Here is a 22697-nt window from a genome sequence, read left to right as displayed (position 1 = left end):
TACTGTTCCTGTCTGTAGAGTTACAGGTTCACTTATTCATTTAATGATCCATCTCTACTGCTCCTGTCTGTAGAGTTACAGGTTCACTCATTCATTTAATGATCCATCTCTACTGTTCCTGTCTGTAGAGTTACAGGTTCACTCATTCATTTAATGATCCATCTCTACTGTTCCTGTCTGTAGAGTCACAGGTTCACTTATTCATTTAATGATCCATCTCTACTGTTCCTGTCTGTAGAGTTACAGGTTCACTTATTCATTTAATGATCCATCTCTACTGTTCCTGTCTGTAGAGTTACAGGTTCACTCATTCATTTAATGATCCATCTCTACTGTTCCTGTCTGTAGAGTCACACGTTCACTTATTAATTTAATGATCCATCTCTACTGCTCCTGTCTGTAGAGTTACAGGTTCACTCATTCATTTAATGATCCATCTCTACTGTTCCTGTCTGTAGAGTTACAGGTTCACTCATTCATTTAATGATCCATCTCTACTGTTCCTGTCTGTAGAGTTACAGGTTCACTTATTCATTTAATGATCCATCTCTACTGTTCCTGTCTGTAGAGTCACAGGTTCACTTATTCATTTAATGATCCATCTCTACTGTTCCTGTCTGTAGAGTTACAGGTTCACTCATTCATTTAATGATCCATCTCTACTGTTCCTGTCTGTAGAGTCACAGGTTCACTCATTCATTTAATGATCCATCTCTACTGCTCCTGTCTGTAGAGTTACAGGTTCACTCATTCATTTAATGATCCATCTCTACTGTTCCTGTCTGTAGAGTTACAGGTTCACTCATTCATTTAATGATCCATCTCTACTGTTCCTGTCTGTAGAGTCACAGGTTCACTCATTCATTTAATGATCCATCTCTACTGTTCCTGTCTGTAGAGTCACAGGTTCACTCATTCATTTAATGATCCATCTCTACTGTTCCTCTCTGTAGAGTCACAGGTTCACTCATTCATTTAATGATCCATCTCTACTGTTCCTGTCAGTAGAGTCACAGGTTCACTTATTCATTTAATGATCCATCTCTACTGTTCCTGTCTGTAGAGTTACAGGTTCACTTATTCATTTAATGATCCATCTCTACTGTTCCTGTCTGTAGAGTTACAGGTTCACTTATTCATTTAATGATCCATCTCTACTGTTCCTGTCTGTAGAGTCACAGGTTCACTCTTTCATTTAATGATCCATCTCTACTGTTCCTGTCTGTAGAGTCACAGGTTCACTTATTCATTTAATGATCCATCTCTACTGTTCCTGTCTGTAGAGTTACAGGTTCACTTATTCATTTAATGATCCATCTCTACTGTTCCTGTCTGTAGAGTTACAGGTTCACTTATTCATTTAATGATCCATCTCTACTGTTCCTGTCTGTAGAGTTACAGGTTCACTTATTCATTTAATGATCCATCTCTACTGCTCCTGTCTGTAGAGTTACAGGTTCACTTATTCATTTAATGATCCATCTCTACTGTTCCTGTCTGTAGAGTTACAGGTTCACTCATTCATTTAATGATCCATCTCTACTGTTCCTGTCTGTAGAGTTACAGGTTCACTCATTCATTTAATGATCCATCTCTACTGTTCCTGTCTGTAGAGTTACAGGTTCACTTATTCATTTAATGATCCATCTCTACTGTTCCTGTCTGTAGAGTTACAGGTTCACTTATTCATTTAATGATCCATCTCTACTGTTCCTGTCTGTAGAGTTACAGGTTCACTTATTCATTTAATGATCCATCTCTACTGTTCCTGTCTGTAGAGTTACAGGTTCACTTATTCATTTAATGATCCACCTCTACTGTTCCTGTCTGTAGAGTCACAGGTTCACTCATTCATTTAATGATCCATCTCTACTGTTCCTGTCTGTAGAGTTACAGGTTCACTCATTCATTTAATGATCCATCTCTACTGTTCCTGTCTGTAGAGTTACAGGTTCACTCATTCATTTAATGATCCATCTCTACTGTTCCTGTCTGTAGAGTCACAGGTTCACTCATTCATTTAATGATCCATCTCTACTGTTCCTGTCTGTAGAGCTACAGGTTCACTCATTCATTTAATGATCCATCTCTACTGTTCCTGTCTGTAGAGTCACAGGTTCACTCATTCATTTAATGATCCATCTCTACTGTTCCTGTCTGTAGAGTCACAGGTTCACTTATTCATTTAATGATCCATCTCTACTGTTCCTGTCTGTAGAGTTACAGGTTCACTTATTCATTTAATGATCCATCTCTACTGTTCCTGGCTGTAGAGTCACAGGTTCACTCATTCATTTCACTCTTTCAGCATTTAGCTTGGATAAAATGCTGCGCGTTGAACAGAGATAATGTACTTTTGAGCTACGATACGTATTTAAAAATGTCTTTAATTACTTGGCAACATAACGGCACACAGTCAGAATTTAACATACGTGTTCGTGGTCTTTTATTTTGAAAAGCTTAGTTGGTAAAGTTGGTTTGGAGCTTGAAATGTTTGTAGGTTTCCTTTCTTAATCCAGGAACGTCAGCACGTTCAAATGAATGTCAGACTTTTCATACTTGTACTCGTCTTCCCCTGTAAAACACTCATGTAGCTTTATCTTTGACCTACACTAAAATATAAGTTTAAATCCACTTAAATGAATGAACTTGTAACTTTGCCACACTTTATTTTACTCGCTGTAACCTTCATATACTGATTTATGAAGTGGTGAATGTGTTATTTGAACATAAATAAGTCATAGAGTGTGGTCTTTACCTAGTTTGTAAAGTGTCCTGAGATCACTTTTGTTATGATTTGGCACTATAAATAAAATTGAATTGAATTGAAAAAGTTGGATTTTAACCCCATAAAACCATTTGTATCATATTTGCTACGTTATTTTCTGAGAGCTCTATTTTATCAACATTATCAATACTTTCCTTAAAAACCTGTTGTATACGACCTGATACCTGAACTCTGCCCCCTAGTGGATTATCATTCAAACGCAGTCATAGGAGGGGCTTTATTTGACCTTTTCAAAATGGCTGCTGTCATCAGATCAGCCACACACCTTTTCAAAATGGCTGCCGTCATCAGATCAGCCACACACCTTTTCAAAATGGCTGCTGTCATCAGATCAGCCACACACCTTTTCAAAATGGCTGCCGTCATCAGATCAGCCACACACCTTTTCAAAATGGCTGCTGTCATCAGATCAGCCACACACCTTTTCAAAATGGCTGCCGTCATCAGATCAGCCACACACCTTTTAAAAATGGCTGCTGTCATCAGATCAGCCACACACCTTTTCAAAATGGCTGCTCTCATCAGATCAGCCACACACCTTTTCAAAATGGCTGCTGTCATCAGATCAGCCACACACCTTTTCAAAATGGCTGCCGTCATCAGCTCAGCCACACACCTTTTTCAGGAAAACATTTACTCATTTCCAAGAACTTACAGTAAGAATAAAAACATTTTTGTTACTCATTTTTCATGATAAATATCTTCTTATTATTTAATACTTAATTCTTTATATTAGAGTTAAATCGTGTTAAAAATGAGTGTATCAAATTTGATACTGTAGGTATATAAGGTGATTTATCCCTGAACACTCATGTCAGAACTTTGTAATATAATCTACATCAATACATGTATTACAATACACAGACTATTTTGATAATTTTATTATTCTAATTAATCTTAAATTCCATTTTATGTGGAGACAAATAAATATCAATCAGTCGATTTCATTGCATGTGTTGAGGAAGGCACAGATGACAGCTGTGACGGGAGAAAAACTACCTGAAATGTTCTTTATTGTCAAAATGTTCTGTTTTTGTATCTAAAATTAACATAAGTTGTGAACAGAGAGTTGCCAAAACAACCCCATGTATCAAATGTGATACAAAAAATATATCATAAACAAAATGATGTGGCAAAAAAAAAATTGGGATTTAGTTTGAGGGTATAATAAAAACATTTCAGTCCCAAAAAATTAGAATTTTCTCACTATTTTTTCATGGGTCAGGCTTAACAGGGTTAAAACCATTTATTTACACAATAAGCATCTAACATTTTGTGTTCAGACGTTTAATATTGACTGAAAAATCCTGAGAGAAGTCTGGAAAAGTCTGAAATTTAGAAATGTAAATGTACCTCTCTTGTATGTTGCACAGAGCATCTTTCTTTGAGATGTAGTTTTGTGCTGACGTGCATTTATATGTGTTGGTCTGCTGTGTTCTGGCCGGTGTCAGGAGGGATCCTACGGGCTGGACTGCAGAGAGAGGTGCGACTGTGTCAACGCCGACGGCTGCGACCCGGTGAGCGGCTCCTGTCGCTGCGTCGCAGGTTGGACAGGTGAGTTCTGCGGCCTCCGTTTAGGAGCGATAAACACAGTGACAGGCAAAGTTCAGGCGTCATGGCAGCGGGAGTGAAGACCCGGGGGAGAGGAGAGTCCGAGGCCGAGGGTGTGCGGGAGAGACCGTGACAGGAGCGGAGGCGATACATCAATACGACACGAGCACGAAGTCTAACCCATGACTGTAAAAGTGATGGAGGTTCAGGCTCGGATGAGTTCGACGGCTTCACGAGGGTTCCCCCCACGGGTGAAGTACCTTTATGGACTTGGCTTTGTGTTCTTGGCTCGTGCTTTTATGGGAGGCTTTTTTATTTTTGAAGCAGTAAATCAACATCGTCAGCAGCGACATCGCACTTGTGTCTTTGAACCTTTGTTTACTTTGGTAATGGTCATGTTCGAGCTGCAGCTCTGACTCTCTCACCCCTTAATTGTCAATAAGAGGAGTCGTGATGATCGATAGAGGGCTGATGAATATGAAAAAGGGCGTTTTTTTGTTTTTACTGCCGGGGGGAGATCTGGTAATGAACTGGCACCGGCAGGGATTTCAATATATGGATGAATTTCTAGATCAGAGTTCAGACCAAAAGTTTTAAACTAAATTTGGTTTGAAGAAGTAAAGAGACGTGAAGTGTTGTTCTGGCTCTGTGTAATTACAGTTGAGGTGATATAATTAGTCCTGGGAGATAACAGGAGGGTTCTTGGTGGAGCTGGAATAAAAACACTGTGTGTATCATCTCTGACTTCTCTAACGCAGCCGTCATGTTCTCTTTAAGACTTCTCCTGTGATCCTTTATGTTCCCGGTGGATGTGAAAACGTTTGCTTTTTGTTCTGATCCACCTGCAGTTTACGAGCAAAGAGAACAAAAGGAGCTGCGTCTCTCTGTTGTCCATCTGTGTGTCCCTGACAGATATTTATCTGTTATGCCACTGAAGGTACACATCAACAGCAATCAACTTTAAACTGGGGCGACACGGTGGAGTGGAGTTTGCATGTTGTCCCCGTGTCTGTGTGGGTTTTCTCCGGGTTCTCCGGTTTCCTCCCACAGTCCAAAGACGTGCAGGTGTTCGGTTCATTGATGACTCTAAATCACCCGTAGGTGTGAATGGTTGTCTGTCTCTGTTCGTCTCTATGTGTCCTGTGATAGACTGGCGTCCTGTCCAGGGTGGACAGAGCGGCTCCGACTCTTTGCTGGTCTTGAACCGCGACCACAAAATCTTGCTTGCTTTAAAAAATGTTGTGAATTTAGAATTTGTGTATTTTATTGTTGTTTTTTGTCAAAATTAACAACTTTTCTAAAGAGACGTGTCTTCTTTAGTTTGGTTAATAAACACAGAAACACGGTTTAAGTAACGTTTTTTAAAAAAATGTTTATTCACACTTATGCACGATTCAGAACAGGTTGAACCAACAGTGAACCAGCACAGCACTGGAACCAGGCCTGGGTTGGTCATAAAGGGGTTTAATATTCCTGCTGACACCAAAACCCTGATGAACCTTCAGCCTCCATCTTGTAAATGCCAATAACAAGTGAACGTTGTGTGTAGGTGAAAAAGGGCAGTCTGAGAGTTAAAGGACACACCTGAGGCTGTTACACCAGTCCACCTCCTCCTCAACAAGTAGTTTGAATCCTTTTACACGTGTGAGCTCCTCCATCTCCTCCATCCTCCATCAGCTCCACTCTCTAATTCCATGTTTGCATGGTGACATCTTTGTGTGTACTGAATTATGTCGCTTCCTCGCCACTGAAGAGGGCACTTTTGCACACGTTTTGGGTCCAAGAGGACACTTTTGCACACGTTTTGGGTCCTAGAGGGCACTTTAGCACAGGTTTTGGCTCCTAGAGGGCACTTTAGCACACGTTTTGGCTCCTAGAGGGCACTTTTGCACACGTTTATGCTCCTAGAGGGCACTTTAGCACACGTTTATGCTCCTAGAGGACACTTTAGCACACGTTTATGCTCCTAGAGGGTACTTTAGCACACGTTTTGGTTCCTAGAGGACACTTTAGCACACGTTTATGCTCCTAGAGGGCACTTTAGCACATGTTTTGGCTCCTAGAGGACACTTTTGCACACGTTTTGGGTCCAAGAGGACACTTTTGCACACGATTTGGGTCCAAGAGGACACTTTTGCACACGTTTTGGGTCCTAGAGGGCACTTTAGCACAGGTTTTGGCTCCTAGAGGGCACTTTAGCACACGTTTTGGCTCCTAGAGGGCACTTTTGCACACGTTTATGCTCCTAGAGGGCACTTTAGCACACGTTTATGCTCCTAGAGGACACTTTAGCACACGTTTATGCTCCTAGAGGGTACTTTAGCACACGTTTTGGTTCCTGGAGGACACTTTAGCACACATTTTGGCTCCTAGAGGACACTTTAGCACACATTTTGGTTCCTAGAGGACACTTTAGCACACATTTTGGCTCCTAGAGGACACTTTAGCACACGTTTTGGCTCCCAGAGGACACTTTAGCACACATTTTGGCTCCTAGAGGACACTTTAGCACACGTTTTGGCTCCTAGAGGACACTTTAACACATGTTTTAGCTCCTAGAGACGTTTTGGCTCCTAAAGGGCACTTCAGCACATGTTTTGCCCCCCACCCCGTGCACGCCAGTGGAGGTGAGGCTTGTTTTTGGCTTAGCAGAAAGGCCTTCTGCTACTGAAGCAGTCATTGGCCGGTTAAAAGTGAGGAGGCAGCAGTCGATGACGTTAGGAAACAGTCCTGATTGAGCTCCAGGAGTCTGGAGATGAGCTGCTGACACAAACACTCGATCTCGAACCTACAGTTACTTTGAAGTGTTTGCTTTAATTTGTTTTAGACTTCTTCTTTCGGTGAGTTTCGTGAGTGTTAGAAGATTTGAATTGGGTCAGAAGCATTCATATTTTTGGCGTCTTAATTTTCCGTCACAGCTGCTGCCACTCGGGAGACGGATACTAGGTGTTAGCTTTGCACCGAGCTACAGCTGCACCTAAACTTTAGAGCCTAATGTGCGACAAGATTTTACATTTGGCCTTCTTCTGCTTCATGTCTGCTCATCCTCCACCTCCCCTCGTCTTTACTTCACAGCCTAACGAAGAGAATGGAGCTTCTGATTTTCACCCACTTTGTGGCTCAGAGGTAGTTTATTAATTGAGTTATAATGGCTGCCTGTGCCCCACTCTAATATTCTCTCATATACTGTGTCAAAGGAACTTTCTAATGAGCTGCAGAATCGCCCGACTGCGGAGAGGAGGAGGAAGAAACACTGTGTTTGCACATACACTATTCTTACTGTGGCTGTCTGTCTGTCCTGCTCTCTGTCTGATTCTATATTTAGGTGTGTGTGTGTGTGTGTGTGTGTGTGTGTGTGTGTGTGTGTGTGTGTGTGTGTGTGTGTGTGTGTGTGTGTGTGTGTGTGTGTGTGTGTGTGTGTGTGTGTGTGTGTGTGTGTGTGTGTGTGTGTAACTAAGAATTAATGTAATGTGAGTCTCTTGGGATCCTGTAGTCTCCAGACTGTCCCCTGTGAGCATCGAGGGCTCTGATCCGTTCTGCGAGCAGCCGTTTGTGTAGAAAGACTGCTGCCTCTCAGGACACACACACACACACACACACACACACAGACAGAGACACACACATGAGCACATGCAACCCTGATGAAAGAAGGAGACACTTCAGCAAATGATTAAAGTAAAAAGTCTCAGGCAGAGTTTGGGGGGATTAAGGCTTTTTTAAATGTTTGTTCGTACAAACGCACATATTTGCGTTGTTGTATTGTGTGTTTATTGGGAACAAGAGGCTCAAAGATACTTTCTTCATGTTATACTCGGTACAGCCAAGAGTGTATAACTTATATAACAATTATTATAACAGATATAAGCAGTAGGTGGTGTGAGGGGGGGCCGACTCGTTAACCTGCACCCCCGTCTCCGTCTCCTCGTAGCAGAGAGAACGCTGACCAGACAAACAGTCGAGTCCGCATAAATCATCAACCCTTGATCCTTATCTGATATATGAACAGCCTCACTGTGTTTTAATAAATCCATGGAGCCGTCTGCGGTGCAGGAGTACCAGACAGACCTTTTCTCTTATATTCTCCGAACAGTTGTGTTAGAATAAAAATCTACATTTCAGATTCGTTTTCAGTGTTTATGGAGAGACTTTGCTGTTGTTGCTCTAGAAATAACAATACGTTTCATTTAAAATATAAAATATGATGTTCTAAATAGATTTTTTACATTTTTAAATCTATTATAAAGTGAAAAGGACCAATCAGAATATCAATAAGAGGAGTAGTATTGATAAAACCCTAAAGAATTACATTAAAAATACGGTCTAGTGTATTTTAATGATAATAATAATAATAATAATAGCTCAGTGCCCTTAGCCTTCTGAAAATATGCCCCCCTGAACAACATATATATATATATATAACAATATATCTCTGCTTTAAACTATAACGCTGGAGAGAAATACAGAACCTAAAGAGTCTTTCACGGCGTTTCGCTGTTAAAAGGAACAAATCATGTTCTGGAGATTACTGTGGTCATGTCTGCGTTAAAGGAGTTGTCGTAGAACATGGGTGTCAAAGTCAAAGCCAGATCCGGCCCGCGAATGAATGATCTTTGACCCCGGGATGATATTTAGTCGTAGATCCGGCCCGCATGCCACAGCCGCATGCTGGTGTTTTTCACGCATCAAAACTACATTACCCACAATGCAACAGTAGCCCGCAAACTCACTGCAGCGCCACAAGTGGGTTGATGTTAACCCTGTTTTCCTCTAAATAACTAAAGTCATAAGAAAATCTTGCTTTATTCATTTGATGTCCAGGACACGTTTGTTTTTGTCTGTGAGCCTGATGGAAAATCACTGACAGAGCCGAACAAAAACATTGGATTATTAATTTAATTATTAAATAAAATACGGTACACTATGTTAGGTCTTGGTTCAACAGGTTAAATGCATCATTTTAATATGTTTTAATAAACATTGAACCGATCCGGCCCTCGGCTTGCAGCACATTTGTTTTTTAGCCCTCTGATGTGTTTGACTTTGACTTCCCTGTCGTAGAATTTGTCGTAGTTTAGAAACAGTTTCTGTCCATCGGAGACAGCTTTTACAGCGTGAAACGTTCCTCTCCGTATCATAAGATTTTCTTCTAGTTAATAGTGTGTTGAGTTCCTCTCTATCTATGTCGGTTTTGCTCGTTAGCATTCACTGCAAATGCATCACAACGTGGACATTTGTTCTTATTTTCTTAAACTTTATCTGAAAAGTAAAAAAAAAAAAACTTCAACCAAAAATGTGTTCGTCCGTCTCTCAATACTGTCTGACTTCCTGTCTGTGGCTCAGCTCCGAGCTCATTGGTTCCTACTGATTATGGGCGCACTCACACTGTCCCTCCGTACCGCGTCCAAACAGGTTTCACGGCTAAAGTCTAGTTCCTTTGAGCAGTGTGAGTGCAACCGTACCACGTCTAGGAGCGGAACGCTTGGCGTCCACGGCCCTTTTGAGAGAGGTGGGCTTTTGTAAAGCACGTTTGCACATGTACGAGCACGAGCGTGCGCACGTGTACGAGCACGAGGCCTACGGCGGTTCTGAGGTCATTTCCTGTGCGCCTGTTGGGACGTAGAAAAAAGAAGGAGGGACCATGCGCGGACATTTCAAACAATGGCGGTGAAAGGTTCACGTTGGTGTGATGCGGAGGTGGAGTGTTTACTGCAGATTTGGTCGATGAAAAGATTCAAAAACAGTCGACAAGACGCACAAAAACTCCGAGGTCTACGGAAAGATCTGGAAACAAAGCCACGCATCGCCATGGCGTCATCAATGCGTGTGACGTGTTACGGCGTGATGACGTATAGGCAGCAAGAAGCATTCTCCGAGGCCCAGGTAGTGTGAGTACAAACGGGCCTGGAGGGGGGGACAAGGACCCTAAAGCACGGGGCACGGGACGGACGCACAGTGGGAGGGCGCCCTATGTGAACCTTCAACAGCTGGTCACTGTAGCTTTTTATCAAACGAACAGGAGGAAACGGTTTATTTGTTGTGGTTGCATTTGTCTGACGGTTTCCACGGACACAAAGGGAAACAAAGGCAAAGAAAGAGATATCAGCCTTTGATACACACACATTGTACTTTTGAGTAGACGCTTTCATAGTTGGTCCTCATACAGGATTTATTGACACTAAGGAAAGAGGAATATCAGCAGCTGTGATCTAAAATAGGGTGATGAGTGTAAGGGAATTGTCTTTATCCCTCTGATCTCCGTACGGCGCCTTCACACTCTCTCCTCCCCTGCTGACTCCATGTCTGAGTAGGTGCTTAATGTTCCCCTCATCTCACCCTCGTTTGCATCATTCTCCTTTTTTTCAAGTTCGAGTGACACGTCTGAAACTTTGTGAAGTCAGTTTGACTTCACTTAAAAGCTCGGCAGCTGAGAACAAAGCCTCTTGCTTTTACCATCGTCTTAAAATGTGTGTGTGTGTCTGTGTCTTTGTCTCTGTGTGTGTGTGTGTGTGTGCGTATGTGCTTTCTACAGGTGTCCATTGCGACAGTGTGTGTGAGGAGGGACGCTGGGGACCCAACTGCTCCTACAGCTGCACCTGTGAGAACGGCGGCTCCTGCTCCCCAGAAGACGGCACCTGCGTGTGCGCTCCCGGCTACCGCGGCACCAACTGCAGACGAAGTAAACAGACATTTTACACACAGACATTTCACCTCACACGTGCTGAACTTTCACTATCGTAGCTGCAGCGTAACGGAGGAAGGACTCAGGTAAAGGAAAAGCAAAACTACTTAGATATTCTATGATTGGAAAATTGAATTCCCAGGAAACGTATTCGACTGTGCTTGAGCATCGAGGTAGTGTTTGAATAACAAATATCCAAGATTCCCACAACAACGTCAACACAGTACACACAGTCTACACAGGCTGCAGCAGGCAACACACAGGGTGTATTCCTGTGTGTTGCCTGCTGCAGCCTGTGTAGACTGTGTGTACTGTGTTGACGTTGTTGTGGGAGCCTGTTGTGAAGCCTGCTACGCTTCACAGCTGGGCTCTGGCGTCCCAATCTGAGGAAACGTGACGTACGCCGTAAAGCCGTTCTTTGTACCGTATTTTTCGGATTAAAAGTCGCTCCGGAGTAAAAGTCTCACCGGCCGAAAATGCAAAATAAAGAAGGAAAGAAACATAAATAAGTCGCACTAGAGTTTAAATCCAACAGCAAGAAACGACATTTCATCTTAAAAGGCAATTTAAACTAAAACTAGAACAGAGAACAACAGGCTGAATAAGTGTTTACGTTATATGACGCATAAACAACGAGCTGAGAACGTGCCTGTGTACACTGTGAAAGCACCTTGAGTAGACAGAAGACTGGAAAGACGCTTTATAAGAACAAGTCCATTTTACTCTTTATCGATACGTTTAGCTTTTTATTCAATTCGTCTATTTAATGTTTAAACTTCTGTGCTCACTCATTTTCACCCACTTCAGTTCAAAATGCAGCGTGCAGGTGTCACAGCTGATATATTCCAATCAAATCATCATTTTTACAAATGAGCTGAGCGGCTCCGTAATCTTAAGTGCCCTCTGGCAGCAGCAGCAGTTCCCTCCAAAGGTGCCCCTGGTTGGGAATCACTGATATCCATGCACAATTTAATTTCATATATGCTTTTGGCCACAAACCGACTGGATTTAGCCTGAGGGGGGTTTATGACCGGAAGCTTGAATGTAATGAAATCAAACGTGCAGATGCTCTTGTTTTGTATTTCTATGTGATTGTGTTTCCAGTATCTCCCGGAGCCTCTCGCTGATGCCCCTGTGGAGTCTTCTCGTAAACAGAGTTTCTGTTTACATGCAGTGTTTCTCACCAGAGCACAGTGTGTGGATCTTTGAGGTCTGAAAACAACGTGTGGAATTCATTTCCTCCCTCACAAAACATTTCCCAAGCTGCTTTTTCTGTGAGAGTTTGAGTTGTTTACGTGACTCTCTACCGCCTCACTCTACGTCCAGCGTCACGTTCTGTTCTCATCATTTTTTAGACAAGTCTACAAAACTGCAACCTAAAAACCAGTTTATTGAGCTGATCTCGCCTTAAGGCAGAGATTAAACCTGCAGGAGACGTCACCCCTAACAGTTACTTCACCAGAGCAAACGTTTTATTTTTTAGTGATCATTGATTTCTGAAGACACACTTAGACTTTTGCTCCTTCTGCTGACACGACTGCAGCAGAAGGAGCTAAACTTTCCTGCAGATTTTAAAATGACTGCTGATATATTTTCAAATTGACCAATACAACGTTATCCTGGATAAAGGTACGACTAAATAGTACTAAGATAAATTAACAGTTAGATGGACTAAATTATGTCCAAAAAACAACAAATTCAGGATTTTTGTTCTATGTGCTCAGTCTAAATCTGAGGCCGTGGCTCTCAGCAGGAAACCTGTTACTCCAGGTAGGGAATGAGTCCTGACCCCAAGTGAAGGAGTTCAAGTACCTCGGGATCTTGTTCACGAGTGAGGGGACGATGGAGCGTGAGTTTGGCCGGAGAATCGGAGCAGCGGGGGCGGAGCTGCAGTCGCTCTACCGCACCGTTGTGATGAAAAGAGAGCTGAGGAAGGCAAAGCTCTGGATCTACCCTCAGTCCTGGTTCCTACCCTCACCTGTGGTCATGAAAGCTGGGTCAGGACCCAAAGAACCAGGTCCAGGTCCAAGCGTGTGAAATGTGTTTCCTCAGGAGGGGGTCTGGAGTCTCCCTTAGAGAGAGGGGGAGAAGTTCAGCATCCGTGAGGAACTCGGAGTAGAGCCGCTGCTCCTTTGCGTTGAAAGGAGCCAGTTGAGGTGGTTCAGGATCATCTGGTAAGGATGAACCCTGGGCGCCTCCCTAGGGAGGTGTTCCAGGCACGTCCAGCTGGGAGGAGGCCTCGGGGAAGACCCAGGACCAGGTGGAGAGATTAGATCTCCACACTGGCCTGGGAACGCCTCAGGATCCCCCAGTTAGAGCTGGTTAATGTGGCCCGGGAAAGGGAAGTTTGGGGTCCCCTGCTGGAGCTGCTGCCCCCGAGACCCGACCCCGGATAAGAGGCTGAAGATGAGATGAGATGAGATGTGCTCAGTCTGAGACCCAGTCTAGACAGTTGTCTACATCCAAGTTTCCTAGCACTCTTATTTTCTTTCCTAACGGGTTGGTGCATTTTTTAATGTTATGGCTTCCTGCAGATCAGTGGAGAAGTGTGAAACTATCGTCAGGAAAGTGCATCACGACACGTGTACGAGAACAAAGCAAGGAACTTGGGCGCTGAGGGGTGAGGGGGGCTGCAGTACCTCCTGCTGTTTCTGTATTGTTTAACTGCAATGGGGGAAAAAGATGCATATATGTATGTATGTATATGTTTTTATTACTTAAAAAACAAATACATGCAGTGCACAGTAATCAATATTTCAGTTTCCACTTCAATATAAATGTGCTAAAAGGCTATTTTCCTCTGTTGTCCCTGTCAGGTTATTACAAATCACCTAATCAGTACTAAAGTAAGCCTGTGAATGTTCTCATTCGTCCAGGTCATCGTTATCCTCAAAGCAATTTCAGTCAAAAAACAACTGGACTGGTTGTTTGTCTAGGAAGACGTTTCACCTCTCATCCAAGAGGCTTCATCAGTTCATGTACGCATCTGACCAGGCTGGGACTGGTCCAACTAACTGGTGTGGAGATCCAGGTATTTAACCTCTCACAAGGCCGATGATGTCACTGAAACCCTTTGTGCTCCAAGTGCCCACGCCCGTCGTTAGAGTGACAGTCGGTGGTGGGCAGTTGGTTTCGACGTCGTTAGTGCTCTATTGAGTCTGAACGACAGTCGTTGGGGTCACCCGGGCCATGTGTGAACAGTTGTCCTTTGAGGTTAGATTGTTGAATCTCCTGGGAAGGGATGAAAGGGCGGCATTGTAAATTGGAGATAAGTGGTGTCTCAGACCCCCTCCTCTGTTTAGCGATGGTTTCTCCACTTTTACATAGATGGCTTCTTTTACTCCTCTTTCTTTGTACTAAAGTACAACACAGTACAGTACGATACAATAAAATACAAAAATGCATTACAGAAGTATGTAAAAATAATGAGTGTGTGAAGGCAGGGGCAGACACGAGGGAGCATAATTACTCATTGCAAGTCTTGGATATTTTAAGCAACATGTGAGTTCTGTCATCCACTCCACACTCCACACGTCTCCACAGGCAGACGTCCGTACGTGACAAGATGGGAATGAGAACGAGTTAGTTAGGGTCAGTGAGTCACCGACCGACGTCAGCAGAGAGGACAGAGGCTGCTTTAACCTGCCTTCACCAGGCCGAGTGACAGCAGTGAATCAACTGTGTTTGTATGTGCAGGGTTCCTACGCAGTACGGAAAAGTATGGAATTGAATATGAGTCATTTCCACGTCTGGATAAGTTTGGAAAAAGGGAAGTGGCCAGTGTGGAGATCTAATGTCTCCACCTGGTCCTGGGTCTTCCCCGAGGCCTCCTCCCAGCTGGACGTGCCTGGAACACCTCCCTAGGGAGGCGCCCAGGGTTCATCCTTACCAGATGATCCTGAACCACCTCAACTGGCTCCTTTCAACACAAAGGAGCAGCGGCTCTACTCCGAGTTCCTCACGGATGCTGAACTTCTCCCCCTCTCTCTAAGGGAGACTCCAGCCCCCCTCCTGAGGAAACACATTTCAGACGCTTGGACCCCCTTCTTTCGGTCATGAGAAATAAAATATATTAATCTATACAAATCAAAACAAGTTTAACGTAACACATCGACCTGTAGATGATATGAAACTAATAAGCCGGCTGTAGAATGGTATTGGGTTACCATGGCTACTGTTTGCTGTGCGACTGCAACCGCCTCTTGTCGGCAGCGAGTGTCACGGGTCGATGCAAGTTTCCCAAGGGCTGGCTTCATGACGAAAAACTATAAAAGATGGTTGATAAAAGAAAACCAAGTGGGAAAATAAAGATGCAAATTACGCTTGAAATCTTTCGACGTCTCCAACACGGGGGAGGTGGAACTCTGAAGACACGTGCAGCAGCAAAAACATCCAATCAGACGTGTTAAAAGTTGGATTTCACAACGATTTTCTTTTTTTTTTACATAATAAGCATCTAAAAATTGGTATTCAGATGTTTAATATAGGCTGGAAAATCCAGAGAAGTCTTGAAAAGTGGAATTTTTCATTTGAAAACGTGTAGGAACCCTGCATGCATCGATTAACTGACTTGTTTTTTACCCTCCCTCCGTAGAGAGCGAGGGCGGGGGAATCTGCATGTGGTGACGCAGGCAAGCTCACAGACAGATTGGAGCTGATCGGTCATGGTAGATACAGTTAAGACGTTCAAAACACATGTACAGGGGGATATAAGTGCAGACTACACTTCACCGAATGCAACAAAAATACGCCACGCGTAAAAAAAAAAAGGCATCGTTGTGGGTTGATAAGTTTAATCAAATGGAAGCAAACCCTCTCTCAGTGGGATAATGAGCAGAGAGGCTGCAGACTGGAGTTAACAGAGACAAACAGAGTCACAGCTGCTCCTCTGGGTGAATGTGCCTCTCTGGTAGGAAATGGCTGCACCCTCACTGTCCTTCATTATCAAACACTGACTTCCTGCATCCCTGCAAGGATCCACATGTCAAATATTCTGCTGAACGTGGTCAGAAACCCCACTGGGTGCCAGAAAATTGCAACCGAATGATGTACGTGGTGGAGAAAAAAGCACATGCTGTGGTGAAAATGTGTAGAATAAAGAACCCTGAAATGGACGAGCTAAGTCGGGGTCCAGGAGGATCGAGTCATGACGCTACTGAGTCTCAAGTGGCTCAATGTGAGGAGCTGAGGTTCATTTTTCCGTACCAGAGGTTGTCTCTTGTCCGTAATAATGCAAAACCCTGAAATATATGCATCTGCACCATCGGGCAAACATGACAACAGGGCTCAATTTGGTAACCTGACTCCTCCAGATCGTCTCAGCAGATCCATCTGAACTCTGGTTTGGAGCTCTTTAGGTAGGGGTGAAAATCCTGGTTTCTGATTGGATAAACCATCTGTCTGTCACCAACATACGGGCCAAACCAACCAATCAGATCAGTGAAGCGTGTGACGTGCTAACAGCGTGGAGGCAAAGCTCAGAAAGGAAGCAACATGTGGGTAAAGGAGATTTTCCCTTTGTGTTTAACGTGAAGTTACGGATCAAAGGCCCAATTTCAGGAGCCCGGTCCATATTCAACAGAAGGATCCAGAGAACAAAGAGTTAGTGAGCGGCTCGCTCCATAGCTGCTCATCTCATCCGTGGAAGCCTCCATGTTGTTTACACTCAACAGTCTCTTCTCCTTTCTTCACTTAAATCCGCCACAAAACAAGGAGCCAAAATGTGTGCTAATGTGCCCTCTAGGTTCCAAACGTGTGCTAAAGTGCCCTCTAGGAGCCAAAACACGTGTTAAAGTGCCCTCTAGGTTCCAAAACGTGTGCTAATGTGCCCTCTAGGTTCCAAAACGTGTGCTAAAGTGCCCTCTAGGAGCCAAAACACGTGTTAAAGTGCCCTCTAGGTTCCAAAACGTGTGCTAAAGTGCCCTCTAGGAGCCAAAACGTGTGCTAAAGTGCCCTCTAGGTTCCAAAACGTGTGCTAAAGTGTCCTCTAGGTGCCAAAACCTGTGCTAAAGTGCCCTCTAGGTTCCAAAACGTGTGCTAAAGTGCCCTCTAGGTTCCAAAACATGTGCTAAAGTGCACTCTAGGAGCCAAAACATGTGTTAAAATGTGTGCTAAAGTGTCCTCTAGGAGCCAAAACGTGTGCTAAAGTGCTCTCTAGGAGCTAAAGGCCCAATTCCAGGAGCCCGGTCCATATTCAACAGAAGGATCCAGAGAACAAAGAGTTAGTGAGCGGCTTGCTCCAAAGAAACCAACGCTGATCGTTTCGGTCGCTGCTCAAACTACTCCACATTTTCTCCGTCTCACGTCACCAGACTGATCTGAGAGTAAAACAAAATGGAGCTCAGAGATCAGGATGGACTCAGGAGGCTGTCAATCTAGTTGATGATAGCAAAAACTACAATTTCAAAGCCAGGGTTCAAAAAACATTGTGGTTTTAATGGTTTTCAGTGTGTTTGAGTGTCAGTCTTTTGGAAACACAGTTTATTAAAGACTAATTAAAGGAGCTGGGGTTGAACTTCCAAAATTCAGAGGGAAAAACCTCCGCACACTGGCCAAAATGTATTCTTTATGCATGAAAAGAGCCAAACGCCCCTGTGATACATGAGGCTCAAACCAAAGTCTGAGATTACCTGTTGGTGTTGCTTGCACTGGGCCTTTCTGCTGATATGCCGATATAACACAGGCCAGTTTCTCCTGCACTTCTCTCTGCATCAAAGTGATAAATTTAAGGGCTCTCAGTTCACAGTTTAGGCAATTATCTTAATTAGGAAAATCCTGTAGCGCGAGAGAGGCGGTTGCTCGGCCTGCACCAGCTTGTCTCACCACTTAGAGTAACATCAGTTAAAGCAAATTAAAGGCCTCAGGAAGACGTATGAGGGAGCATCTGTGGTGGGAGGGAAACAAAGAAGAGCGGCTAGTGCCAACAGGTTGACCCCGGAGAGGAGACAGCGAGCAGGAAGCACGTTCGTGGACACACTTGTGCATGCACACACACACACAAATATACGGGTACGGTGGACACAGCGGATATTAAGTTTTCATGTACGTGGGGTTTTAAAAATGTAGCTTAAATTGGGACTAAGTGGACCATGAAATCCATTATTAAGATGATCAAAGAACTAATCAGAGAAGCAATCAGAAGTTTTCTTTAGACTCTGAAATTGGCTTCTCTCTCTGTCACACACACACACACACACACACACTGTTTACCCACAACCGTCTAACAGTGGTGTGTGTGTGTGTGTGTGTGTGTGTGTGTGTTCTCTGCAGCATGCTCGCCTGGTTTCTACGGCCATCGTTGCAGCCAGTCGTGTCCTCAGTGTATCTACAGCGACGGGGCGTGCCACCACGTCTCCGGACATTGTGAATGTCTTTCCGGCTTCTTCGGCTCGCTCTGTAATCAAGGTCAGTGTGTTTTTGTTTTCTCTTTGTTTCTTTGAGTCTATTCAAGTTTGACTTTATTGTCACATGCATACGTACATTCAAATGCAATGAAATGCATCTGATCAAAACAAAACTTGCACGTATAGTTCATCAGGCCGGCAAATTAATTGGCTCTCCCCAAACCCCCCTACCACAACTGTACACCCGGTCAGTACCATCACACAGGACCCCATCCACCCCCACTCACCCCCACTCACCCCCTCCAACACTCCTGTGACTTACTGCCATCAGGTCGACGCTACGAGGTCCCGTTGGCACGGAAAAACATCTATAAAAGATCTTTTATCCCCACCATCAGCACACTGAACAGTCACAACACTGCCATCACCGCACTGAACAGTCACAACACTGCCATCACAACACTGAACAGTCACAACACTGCCATCACCGCACTGAACAGTCACAACACTGCCATCACAACACTGAACAGTCACAACACTGCCATCACCACCCTGACCAGTCACAACACTGCCATCCCCACACTGAACAGTCACAACACTGCCATCACCACCCTGAACAGTCACAACACTGCCATCACCACACTGAACAGTCACAACACTGCCATCACCACACTGAACAGTCACAACACTGCCATCGCCACACTGAACAGTCACAACACTGCCATCACCACACTGAACAGTCACAACACTGCCATCACCACATTGAACAGTTACAACACTGCCATCACCACACTGAACAGTCACAACACTGCCATCACCACACTGAACGGTCACAACGCTGCCATCACCGCACTGAACAGTCACAACACTGCCATCACCGCACTGAACAGTCACAACACTGCCATCCCCACACTGAACAGTCACAACACTGCCATCACCACACTGAACAGTCACAACACTGCCATCCCCACACTGAACAGTCACAACACTGCCATCACCACACTGAACAGTCACAACACTGCCATCACAGCACTGAACAGTCACAACACTGCCATCACCGCACTGAACAGTCACAACACTGCCATCACCACACTGAACACTCACAACACTGCCATCACCGCACTGAACAGTCACAACACTGCCATCACCGCACTGAACAGTCACAACACTGCCATCACCACACTGAACAGTCACAACACTGCCATCACCACACTGAACAGTCACAACACTGCCATCACAGCACTGAACAGTCACAACACTGCCATCACCACACTGAACAGTCACAACACTGCCATCACCACACTGAACAGTCACAACACTGCCATCACCACACTGAACAGTCACAACACTGCCATCACCACACTGAACAGTCACAACACTGCCATCACCACACTGAACAGTCACAACACTGCCATCACCACACTGAACAGTCACAACACTGCCATCACCACACTGAACAGTCACAACACTGCCATCACCACACTGAACAGTCACAACACTGCCATCCCCACACTGAACAGTCACATCACTGCCATCACCACACTGAACAGTCACAACACTGCCATCACCACACTGAACAGTCACAACACTGCCATCACCACACTGAACAGTCACATCACTGCCATCAGCACACTGAACAGTCACAACACGGCCATCACCACACTGAACAGTCACAACACTGCCATCACCACACTGAACAGTCACAACACTGCCATCACCACACTGACCAGTCACAACACTGCCATCACCACACTGAACAGTCACAACACTGCCATCACCACACTGAACAGTCCCAACACTGCCATCAGCACACTGAACAGTCACAACACTGCCATCACCACACTGAACAGTCACAACACTGCCATCACCACACTGAACAGTCACAACACTGCCATCAGCACACTGAACAGTCACAACACTGCCATCACCACACTGAACAGTCACAACCCTGCCATCACAGCACTGAACAGTCACAACACTGCCATCACCGCACTGAACAGTCACAACACTGCCATCACCACACTGAACAGTCACAACACTGCCATCACCACACTGAACAGTCACAACACTGCCATCACCACTGACTTGAGAGTTTCTGAAATAAAAATGTGCACAACTCAAATCGGGCTGCAGTGGAATCAAGCGGGGCACCTGCAAACCATAAATACATGTCCACTCAAAGTCTCAGCACCTTGTGACACGACCACCCACTGAGTTTCGCGCTGTGGTCACCAAAGACGGCCTGTCCAACATTGTTAGACACACATCCTCAAAGCAATTTCAGTCAAAAGCAACTGGACTTGGTTATTTGTCTAGGAAGACGTTTCACCTCTCATCCAAGAGGCTTCATCAGTTCATGTACGCATCTGACCAGGACCAGGACCAGGACCAGGACCAGGAGCAGGCTGGGACTGGACCACGACCAGGAGCAGGACCAGGCTGGGACTGGTCCAACTAACTGGTGTGAGATCCAGGTATTTAACCTCTCACAAGGCCGCCACGACTGCCACTCTAACGATGGTCGTTGGCACTTGGAGCACAAAGGGTTCCAGTGACATCACCGACCTTGTGAGAGGTTAAATACCTGGATCTCACACCAGCTAGTTGGAACAGTCCCAGCCTGGTCCTGGTCCTGGTCCTGGTCCTGGTCCTGGTCCTGGTCCTGGTCCCAGCCTGGTCCTGGTCAGATGCGTACATGAACTGATGAAGCCTCTTGGATGAGAGGTGAAACGTCTTCCTGACAAATAACCAAGTCCAGTTGCTATTGACTGAAATTGCTTTGAGGATAACGACGACCTGGACACATGAGAACAGTCACAGGCTGTTAGACACACACTGTCACATGCAACGAGCAACAGAGATGGCAATCTGTGTGTGAGCACATCAACAAAGTTCCAGAGAGTTCTCTTCTTCACGTCTCGTTCGACGCTGTTTCATCATCGGCTTCTGAAACCTTTTGTCACGGGATTTTTTATCTAAATCAAACCTTTGCTTTCTGCCTCTTTACACAACCTCTCTTTGTGAAACCCTGACATCTCTGATCAACTGTAGGTTAAACTTCAGCCCTGCACACAAAGCAAACCCCTTGAACGTCGACGTTTCATTAGAAACGTAGGAAACGAGAGAGAAATGTAAACCTTGAGTGCATTCTGTGTCCCCTTTTTAACGACTCCTCCACCCTCTTCATTGCTTCCCAATCACATCTTTTTGTCTGTTCCTGCTGTACATCATTATTTCAGTGCCGCTTTCGCTCCTCTGCGGGTTAAACAGGTGTTAATCCTCCTATGAAGGCAGCTGGCTCAAGGTTCGTTGCCAAGTCGAATTTTAAATAGAGACAGTGAAGGAGTGTGCCGTGAAATATTCATCATCATTAAACATGAAGTCGGCCTTACTCATGCCCTGTCCTACATTAGGCATTCTGCTGGCCGCTGCATCTCAGAGCAGGCACATAGATAACCGGAGGAGCCTTGATAAATCAGACGTCCGGCGCGGGGGCTTTTAACCGCCCGAAGAGCCCGTCCAGCTCCATCCCTGTTCCCTCCATGTGTGAAACCCTTTTGTCCGAGCTAATGATGTTATTGACTGGTACCTCTCACAGGCTCTGTTGCATCTCACAAGAAAACAACTCGCTCTGTGTGTGTGTGTGTGTGTGTGTGTGTGTGTGTGTGTGTGTGTGTGTGTGTGTGTGTGTGTGTGTGTGTGTGTGTGTGTGTGTGTGTGTGTGTGTGTGTGTGTGTGTGTGTGTGTGTGTGTGTGTGTGTGTGTGTGTGTGTGTGTGTGTGTGTGTAGAAGCGTTAACTGAGACGAAATAGCTTTACACCGCGTTAATAAAGAAATCACATGTTTTTTAAGTGGAAACTAACCAAGATGTAACATTTAGGTAATAGATTTGTCTTCTTGGAGAGGATACAGTGCACTCCTAACAAAACCTTAACAAAACAAGTATCTCATCCACATAATTTACAGACACCATCACCTACAGATAACCAGCACATTCACTTTTTGATTTATTCCAATAGCAGACTCATCATGGCCTGCCCCTTACACTGCTCTACCAGTGAGTTAGTGTGAAAACACAACGACTTAAAGACTTTACGAGACGTTATCTGGTGTCCTGATTCCTGCGTTGTTGTCCTGTGAAACACAATCTTTTGAGTCGTGTAAAAACTGTAGATGGTGGATGTCTTCTGACCACTCAAGGCGCTTTTTGCTCTGCTTGTCCCATTCACACGGACATTCACACCGATGGCAGAGGCCCACCATCGATCTGATCTGACCATTCAAACACCAATGTGCAGCCTTTCCTGCTCAAGTCTGTGTGGAAAAGGTGAACTAG

The 22697-nt window shown here is 44.7% G+C and overlaps 1 protein-coding gene across 1 annotated transcript in view; it reads left to right on the top strand.

Annotated features, from left to right (window-relative positions):
* LOC310945504 (multiple epidermal growth factor-like domains protein 10) overlaps window positions 1-22697 on the top strand; it is a gene marked incomplete at its 3' end in the record, with an annotated part of 145325 nt that overhangs the window by 95428 nt on the left and 27200 nt on the right. The window contains exons 10-12 of the mRNA XM_083911617.1: window positions 4240-4342; window positions 10869-11015; window positions 18288-18422. Coding sequence (XP_083767743.1) covers window positions 4240-4342; window positions 10869-11015; window positions 18288-18422 — 385 coding nt within the window. The remainder of the gene's footprint in view (window positions 1-4239; window positions 4343-10868; window positions 11016-18287; window positions 18423-22697) is intronic.

The sequence above is a fragment of the Echiichthys vipera genome, assembly GCF_963691815.1.
Source record: "Echiichthys vipera genome assembly, chromosome: 1".
NCBI lineage: Eukaryota > Metazoa > Chordata > Actinopteri > Perciformes > Trachinidae > Echiichthys > Echiichthys vipera.
The sequence above is the reverse complement of the archived record's forward strand: the minus strand, read 5'-3'. Positions and strand labels throughout refer to the sequence as shown.